At 39.9% G+C, this 9,394-nt stretch overlaps 1 protein-coding gene across 1 annotated transcript in view; it reads left to right on the top strand.

Moving 5' to 3' along the window:
* The first annotated feature begins 412 nt into the window (after nt 1–412).
* The window catches only part of mettl24 (methyltransferase like 24), a 35,753-nt gene continuing 26,771 nt past the window's right edge, over nt 413–9,394 (top strand). Inside the window, exon 1 of the mRNA XM_008397757.2 lies at nt 413–996. Within this exon, the coding sequence (XP_008395979.1) occupies nt 661–996 (336 nt within the window). The 5' untranslated portion in view covers nt 413–660. The remainder of the gene's footprint in view (nt 997–9,394) is intronic.

Raw genomic sequence — 9,394 nt, 5'->3', positions numbered from 1 at the left:
CAACAACAAACACATTTGAATGCATTCTTAATCAAACTTACATCTTTGTTCATGTTGCTGAAAGAAACCAGCAAACTTGGGAATAAATGTGAGGAATGTTATGCAACAACGAGCCACCGTGAGTCAACGGGACAGCCAACAGAGACTGAGCAAGTCCTGTTTAAAGCTGGAGCTGATTAGCTGGCCCTGCCCATATCTGGAGTTTTAAAGAAACCCGAGATGAAAAGGGGAAGAAACTCCATGTGTGTATTTATGTGATGTTAGCCTGACAGGGAGAATAAGACGAGCAAGAAGAGGTGTGTGTGTGTTTGTGTGTGCGTGTGTGTGTGTGTGTGTGTGCGTGCGTGGGTGTGTGTGCGTGCGTGTGCCTGTTTGGTAAAAGTGGAGCTTGCAAACTTGAGGAGGGAGGTACCAAAACGTTCAGCAGACTGCACACATGTGCAACAGAATCTGCTTTCAGGAATGCGTCATTAAGATGAACACGGTCCTGCTGGAGAAGGATACATACTTGTGTGTGAGTTTGAGTCTGAACAGAGGTCATCTTGACATGGTAGAGATCCAATAGCTCTTTAATGGAGTTCTGGAGAGGGGAATGGAAGATGGGGTAAAAACAGCAAAAAGTAAGCAAAAAGATGGACTAAAGAGAACCAGACAGACCAGATGGGCATGTGCAGAGAGAAAGTAAACATGGGATTGCTGCTTCGTTTGGCTGCTCTGCTTACAGCACTGTGTTGGTGCATTCACGTTGTTTACCTGGAAATCAGCTGGCAGAGCTCCCCCACACCCTTGGCTTTGGGACATCCCACCCAGCGTGACCTGAACAAGGACCAACAAACCAGAATGAAACATGGCCCGGTGGAAGAGCAGGAGAAAGACTTTGAAAGCAGAACCTCTTATCTTCACGTACTCATCCAGGACAGTCAGATCAGGAAGCAAAATGTGGACAAAGAACAGCTGCTGCCACCATGCTGCCCACCTCTGAATCCTCACAGAAAGGTATGGTCATGATTGCAGTGTGGTTATAATTGTTGTGACCACATTAGATCCTTCAGTGTTATCAGTGTAACAAATGGGTCAGTATGGACCCATTTGCTTCATCTCTGTGAATCACTCGGTAATCCCAGGGGGCGATGATGAAGGAAGAACGGTCAGCAGAATCAATGCATGTTCTTTTAGGAAAACTTCAAGGAAGGGTTTGTCAATCTGGCTTTAGTTTCTTCAAAGCTGTTTTTTTGGGGTTTTTTTTTTTACAAACGTCCACCGCTTAAACAGGCATGGATTGGCAAGTATAAAGAGTTTGCATAATTATACATACTTCTTGAATTTCTTAGCATGATATCACTGTTCCAAAATAAACTTCCGTGTATTTCACTGGGACTTTATGTGTTAGACAGTGAAAGGATTATCATTATGGTTTTTTCCATACTCTCTAAATAAATCTGGAAAGTGTGTAAAGCCTTCGTATTCAACCCTGCTGAGTCAATGTTGTTGAGCTTCCTCTTGCTGTAATTACAGCAGCAAGTCTGCCAGGGGAATTTCTTTACTAGCTTCGAACAACCAAAAGCTGCGTTTTCTGTAATGTAAAATAGTCTTATTTAATGGAGAGCATCTGAGGAAACCAATTATCTAAGGCTTGCCACTTATTTTCTATTAAATTTCAGTGTGTTGATACATATAGCCTCGAGTTTTTTTTATTCCTGTCAAGGGAAAGCAACCCCGCAGCATGATGCTGCCCCAGGTAAGTTTGGGTTGACGGCGTGTCCAGAAGAATATGTAGTACAAGTTTTCAACCTCTCATAGTAGTTTGCATAAAATTCGAGCCCATTCTTCCACATGTTTGGATTATTCCTGCATGGCTGGAGGCAAATTTTAAATCAGTCATACTATGACCTACTTTTATCAATAGCTCTCTTCTTGCCCCTCTTCCAAAAAGCCCTGATTTGTAGAGTTCAGGAATAATAGATGTCCACAGAGTCTCCCACCGGTGTTGTTGATCTGAGCAAATGCGTAAAAGTGGACCGCTTTGCAGCTTCTCTAAATAATACCCCCCCTTCCCATGCCTGGCCTGTCAACTTAGGTGGACATTTCTTGGTTTGCAGTTGTATCTTGTATCTCTGTCCATGTTTGAGTGGATCGTATATTTCTCTGTGAGATGTTAAAAGCTCCAAAAAAAAAGGTATTTTATAACCTAACCTTGTTTTTAATAACTTTATCTCTGACCTTGCTTTTATGCCTCTCGGTCTTCATGATGCTGTTTGTTCACAAGAGTTCTCTGTCAAATCTCTCAGGTTGTTAAAAACCGTGAAGGCCTCTGGAGCCACCCAGGTGGAATCTGTGACTTCTGAAGGCTGCGTCTTTCTCCTCCATTGTATATAGCGGTATCATAGTAAAGAGGGGTTGAATGAATTGCACTCCACAGTGCAATGGATTCGCTCTCCTGACTTTATTCTGTGAAAAGTTTGCTAAGCCATGCATTGGTATTTTCTCTCTCCTTTACTTTGTGAGGATCGGTCTATAAAATGTGTTTCAGTGACATGTCAAAATGTGGAAGAAGTCTGAGCGTTTCTCGCAAAACAATGCAACTCATTCACTGTGCGCGTCAGCTACAAGATCCCTTGTAAAGATCTGTTCAAATGCAGTGTCTTCTGGAGCAGACAGCTCACACACACACACACACACACATTTCAGGAGGTTGAACCTGATAACTTGCGAGACGTGAACACCTTTGTTTTTAGTCCCTCTTCATGTCTTTCTCTGTGATTATTTAATCTCCTCATCCATTTATCTTCCTTTTAGTTCCCCCGTCCCAATCTCCTTCACACAAGATGCACACTCACCCAAACACGCGTGGCAAGCTTGCCCTTGCCTGATCCCGATCTCGCCTCCTTTCATTCCACTCCGCTGCTTTTCCTTATTATGTTCTTTAAAGCATTCCCCACCCATTCCAGTTTTGCCTTTTAATCTTTTACAGCCTAAATTACCTCAAGACACATGAGCAACAGTGAGTTTTAAATGCCACAAAAATCACCGCAAGGCTATCATGCTGCAGTGTGAGATGAGCACTTGCACGCGCCATCAATAATACAAGAACGCCATATGCTGACTTTCTCTGATTCTTAACTCAAATTTTGCCTCATAAGATGCCTCGGAGGGGCCTTAGTAGAAATTCTGTGTTATGTGTTGCTCCTCTTTAAGTGTTTCTTTCTCGCTACTTTCATTTCTCCTTCTCTTTACTCCCTTTAGGCTCTCATCTTGAAGATCACAGCACCTCTTTTGCTCTGCCATGTTTAGCATTCCCCGCTCTCATCCTCTCTCTCTTGCTTTCTCGAGTCTTGTGTCATGGGAACTCACTTCTCATTTTTGTGTCCACTTCTTATTTCTTCAACATTATTTCATGCATTGCAGATAAAATAAAAAGCTGCAAAGCAAAGCTGATGTTCTGGAAGGAGGATGGTAGTCATTTAAGGATTGCAGTGTGAAGATTTAAATAAATATTGAGGCAATTTTAAAGAAAGGCTCTTAATATTTAGTGGGGGGTTTTCAGCTGTGTCATTGCAATAGCAAGAATTTAAAAATGTATGGAAAATGTGTATATTTGAGTTGTTTGCTTTGATCTGACCACCAAACCATAAAAAGAAATCGCACCTTACAAATGTCTGTCTATGAGCTGATCTGAGCAATAAGAACATCTTCAGTCATGAGTAAATACATACAAGAGTATCTTAACGTATAACATGAGAAATCATGGCAACATTCTCCATTTTGTTAAATTAAAACCACAATTTTGGTTGGTTTGCAGTTGTGTGTCCTCTTTTCATTTTAGGACAATAAATTCTTTCATGAGAGCTTAAAATATGTACTCTTATAAAGTTTAGCCTACTTACTTTTCGGACTACAAGCCGCTACTTTTTTCCCACACTTTGAACCATGCGCCGTATAGTCCGGTGCGGTTTTTCTGTGTATTTGTCTTCAATCGCCAGGGGGGGCTCTTTAGCAGGAAGTCAAAAATGGAAATCAAAGAAGTGCTCAGTTTCATTTAACAAGCACAAGCTAGCAGTAGGCACAATGGAGAAATTTCTTCAAACTCACATGATGCAGCTTTTAAGTTGAGCAGTACAGGAGGGAAACAGCCGCTTTACGTAAGCTCGGCGTGAACGAAACCATGATTCGGGTTTGGAGACGGAGGACTGCATCCTTAATAAATCTAGCAGATTTATTAGGACGCAGCCCTCTGCTGCCCTCTGCTGGGTCCTTGTAGAAAACCAAGAGCGGCGGAGATACCATAGGCTTATAGCCCGGTACTTTTCCAGTTTTTTGTTTTTTTTTTTTTTTTTTTTTTTAGCTGCGGCTTATAGTACAGTGCGTATTACAGCTACATTTTTTTTATTTGCTCTATAGTCCAGAAAATACGGTAATTGTATTCCTTCAAACAATAGCTGTACTATTGAACTGTACTACATCTGAGGATTAACATGCTCATTTAAGTAAATGCATTTAAATATATTGAAAGTATAGTTAACAGATATATTATATACCTACTGCAGATGCATAGCTTTTTGACTGACAGCACTTATACATTATGTGCAACTGCTTTCCCAAAAACATCCGCAGACCTGGTGTTGCCAGAAAAAATAATAAAAACCTGTATAAAATAGGGCAGGAAACATTCTTAAAAACTCATTTTCGAAATTCCACTCTGGAGCATGTAGCACTGGAAGATGACAGGACAAGCTGAGCTGACAAATGCTGTCTCCAATAATGAACTCTGTGTGTGTGTGTGTGTGTGTGTGTGTGTGCGTGTGTGTGTGTGTGTGTGTGTGTGTGTGCGTACGTGCGTGCGTGCGTGTGTGTGTGTGTATGTGTGTGTGTGCGTGTGTGTGCGTGTATGCGTGTGTGCGTGTGTATGTGTGTGTTTAAAAGATACCGCTATGGGGTTCGTTTTTGAGAAAAGCAATCTCGAGGAAATCTATTCTCTTAGCTGTCAGACACCCAAATAAATACAAACACGTCTTCTTTAATCATTTACTTCACACTGGCGTTCTTAAACACTCGGGAAAGATGAGAGGGATGAGTCGGGACGTTATAGACAGACGTGAGATGTGCTGGCCCCAACAGCAGCGACAACAACAGAGAGGAAGGGAGCGGAAGAGACGGCAAAAAAGAAGAGCAGCTCAAGCATACACTGATGACTCAGCCGCTGACTTTAATACAGTAATAAACAGAGTGCTGCCCTAACGTTGCAGAGACACACACACACACAGACAGAATGACACACAGAAAATATGGTGCCTACACACTCCAGTGAATTTCTCCTGGTCTGAATGAAACACTAGCCTGAAAGGAAACAGCTGCTGGGAAGCTTCTAGGGTCACAAGAAGTGACCACATGACATCTTGATTTAAGGGCCTTTGCTTTCCTTGTCTGCACTGCTGTCACTTTCTGCCAATGGCAGGTATAGAGATGCATCCTTTTCCCTGGTTGGATGGGGGAAGTGAGGACCAAAAGAAACAAGAGAGGCTGTATTTGCATGTACATTTAAATGCGTACAGTACCGTCGGGTGGAATCAAATATACAGCTTGATACACGACGCATAGGTAGACATGAGGAATAAAAATGGCTCTAGAAGCTGTGAAGTAGCTGATTGATGATAGTGGATTTCATCGTACAATAACCCAATGAAATTCTTTTAAAAATAACTTAATTTAATTACATTATAAAGAAAATAGCCAGACTTTATTAGGAATATGTTGCTGTGGTCTTCCTGAGAATGACGTAAAACAAAGAAATGAACGACATTATCTGATTGAGAGATATACAATGGGTCTGTGTTCCCTTGCAGGTTGAAGGTTCAAGGAGTTTCCATGTTCCTTCTATTCATGTTTATGTTTTTTTCTGGGTATTTCAGCGTCCTACCATCACAGTCCAAAAATATCACTTATGTTGATTAGGCACTGTTGCATAGTTGTTGGTTCTGTGTGTCTGAGTGTTGCTGTGTGATGGACTGGAAACCTATCCGGGGTGTCAGCTCTTTCCAAATGAGCACTGCAGATGGGCACCAGCCGCTCCATGGCCTTTCAAAGATCACTAGGTACACACAATAGAGAAGTGGATGATCTTTAATGGGTTTCATTCTGTTTAAAAATGAAACCATTTCTGTTTAGTTCAAAACAGAAAATGACACCAGGGCTGTTTGTTTGTTTGTTTTTTTTGTAAAAGAAAAAATTGTTCCAAAGTTATCTTAGTAATCAATCAAAAATCCTCTGCAGCCTTCTCTCTGTGCTTAGCTACCTGATTTCTTTGTTTTAATTGGAAATGTTAAGACAAACGTTGTAAGGGAAATGACTCACGATTATGAGTGGAGATGAAGACCAGTACAGTGACTGTTGACTGAGTGCATGTAAAACCAAAGTATACCAACAGACAAGAGCGACCAGTAGCATTAAGATATGGGGTTTAGTCGCTACCCCGCAGCTAGGAGAACTTTTTGATGTAATTAATTTAAATAGAAACAGAGAGAGGGATCCTACCATCTTGGCAGTCCTTTCTTGTGATAATAGAGTGAAAGTAAAAGATTTTCTTGGTCATTTCCTGTTATTTTTTAGAGAAGTGTCTTTTGTTGTTTTTGTTTTTTTCATGAGCCAAAGTTCAACGCTACAGAACTCAGCCAGACGTCTAACATATCAGCAGAAGACTAGGAGGTTGCTTCAAATAATTTAATTCTATTGGATTTTGCTAAGTTTTCCTCTTCCGTAACATAAAACCGGTGGAAGTATGAATAAAACTATCTCTGTCTATGTATCATTTATGATTAACCTACTTGGGGGCGATTTTCAGTAAGTACACCACTGTTGTAAATACGAGAAATGCTTAAGCTCTTCCAGATCTTCTGCATTTCATCACGTAAAATCTGGCTGCCATCTGCAGTCTGTGCTGAGGCATTCCTTTCTCTCCAAAAAACCGTATCCTGGATCAAAGCAATGACAACCGCAACGAAACTATGAACAGCTTCAACACTGACAACCTCCTGCAGAGCCTCACCTTTAGCTCGTCGTCCCCTTTCTGCTCATTGGTGGATTTGATTTCCATCGGTGGAGCAGACATTCTGAGTCATCGATATCTAAATTTAAGCTTGTATCTAACCCTTGCTATTATTGCATTTGGAAGTTTTATTCTTTTTCTCATTTCTGTTAGTGTCCCCCATACACATGGCGCCACATTGCAGCCACATTGCAACCATACCCTTCCACTTCCTCTGTAAGTCTCACTCTAAAATGGATTTGAATAAAGCAAAAGTTACATGGAGACAAAATAGCACACAATGACAAAGTGAAACATGTTTCCAGACATTTTTGAAAATGTGTTTAAAAAAAACCATGAGTAATAGGTACAAAAATTCTTCACATCCAAGTCTTAATGTTTTGTTGAAGCACCTTTGGAGGGAGCCTCAGGTTTCTTATTTGGAAATACCTCCACAAGCTTGTTGCACCTGTTCTAGTTTCTTCCATTCTTCTCTGCAGAGCTTCATTAGCTCTTTCCAGAAATTCTTGGTTGAATTTAAGTCTAGGCTCTAACGACAAACTGCTTCTAAGGTCACTCCTTTATCTTGGCTGTGTGCAGAGAATGACTGGATGGACGATTTTAATATGATAGAAACTTTCAAAAGACATATTCAAGCTTCTTTTCAACAATGGCTTTTTCCTTACCTCATAGCCCAGATTTGAGAAGTGCACAACTAGCTGTCCAGTCAGTAGATTCTGTCAGCTGAGCTGAGAATCGCCGCAGCTCCTTTTAAATTGCACAATTAAGTGGGTTGAATAAAGACATATTTCACTCTTTAGTGTTTGATTGGAATACAGTTTGAAAAACGATGTACCGTTTTCCACAATTCATACCCTACTTCGTCTTGCTCTGTCACGTAAAATTTTGATGCAAAACACTGAAGGTGGTGGTGATTTGACAAAACGCAACAGTTGTGTTTGAAGTCTCAAAATGAGAAAGGTTGCAAATGAAAGAGGAGAAAAGGGAGAACCAGCCTGGTATGGATTTTTAAATTGATAATGCCAGATAGGAAGTCAGATGCTACAAGCCGCAATGATTGAATAGATAAGCGTTGTTCCACTCCAGTGTTTTCTGCATCATGTAGCGTGCTGCACTGAGTTGATTCTTTGTCTTCTTGGATGTTGCAGAGTGTTTTGATTCTCTGTGTTTTGTTTTCTCAATAACATCATTTAGTATGAAATCTACTTACAGTCTAAAACATTTCTAAAAATGAATTATTTGTCCATCTTGAAAGACAGAATCTTTCTGCTCTCTCATGCATAGTAGTTTAACTCATCTGGAGAAAAAAATAAGCTTTGCAATTAAACACATGTTGCAATGAACTAACTGTTCCTAGGAACTAGGAACAGTTAGTTCTACCCCATTTGGTAACACTTTATTTGAAGTGGTGTGCATAAGACTGACATGACACTGTGATAAACATGACATAACACCTGTCATGACTATGAAGAAGTTTGTATGAATGTTTATGACAGTTGTCATGAAGTGTCATTCGGTAAATAATGACACTTTTAATGCAAAGTTGCTCTAAAAGTTGCATTGAAAGTCCATTACAAATGCCAACTTTGCATTAAATTATCATAATTTACAAAATCATATAAAGTTGGCACTTTTAAAGGACTTTCAATGTAACGTTTAGAGCAACTTTGCATTAAAAGTGTCATTATTTACCGAATGACACTTCATGACAACTGTCATAAACATTCATAAAGACTTCTTTATGCTCATGACAGATGTTATATCATGTTTTTGATAGTGTCATGTCAATCTTACACACACCCCTTCAAATAAAGTGTTACTTTTTATCAATCTTGATTTTGTTCACATAAGAACCTTTGAAATGCATTCACTGTTGTGAGTCTTATCTCACAAAAAAAAAGCACTGCGAGTATGTGGACACTGCAAAGTTTTGGTTTTTTTTTCCACATGAATTCTTTCCCTGAGATTTCTCCCAGATAAACCAAATGCCATTCGCATGTCAAATGCGCTGAACTTCGAAGGCCAATGACGAGCAGCGCAGAGATCAGAAGTACGAACCGAAGTGAAACCATGGATTCTTTGAGACAGCCTTTCCAGATTCTGACATGAAAAATAGTGACAGCCCACTGAAATGATCATGTAGTGATGTAATGAGCGAATGTCATTCAATGCCTCAGCCGTGTTTGTAAAGATGGGAGGACTCGTTTATGAAAATGATTTGAATTATTTTAATTTATGTAAAATAAATCTTACAACTAAAAGTAAAAAAAGCAATGAGCATTTTAATCAGCATTTTCATTTTTATCAAATTTGCATCCATTTTTCTTTTTGCAGAGCTATTGCTAAATATATATA

Source organism: Poecilia reticulata, linkage group LG21 (genome assembly GCF_000633615.1).
Source record: "Poecilia reticulata strain Guanapo linkage group LG21, Guppy_female_1.0+MT, whole genome shotgun sequence".
Classification (NCBI taxonomy): Eukaryota; Metazoa; Chordata; class Actinopteri; order Cyprinodontiformes; family Poeciliidae; genus Poecilia; species Poecilia reticulata.
The sequence above is the reverse complement of the archived record's forward strand: the minus strand, read 5'-3'. Positions and strand labels throughout refer to the sequence as shown.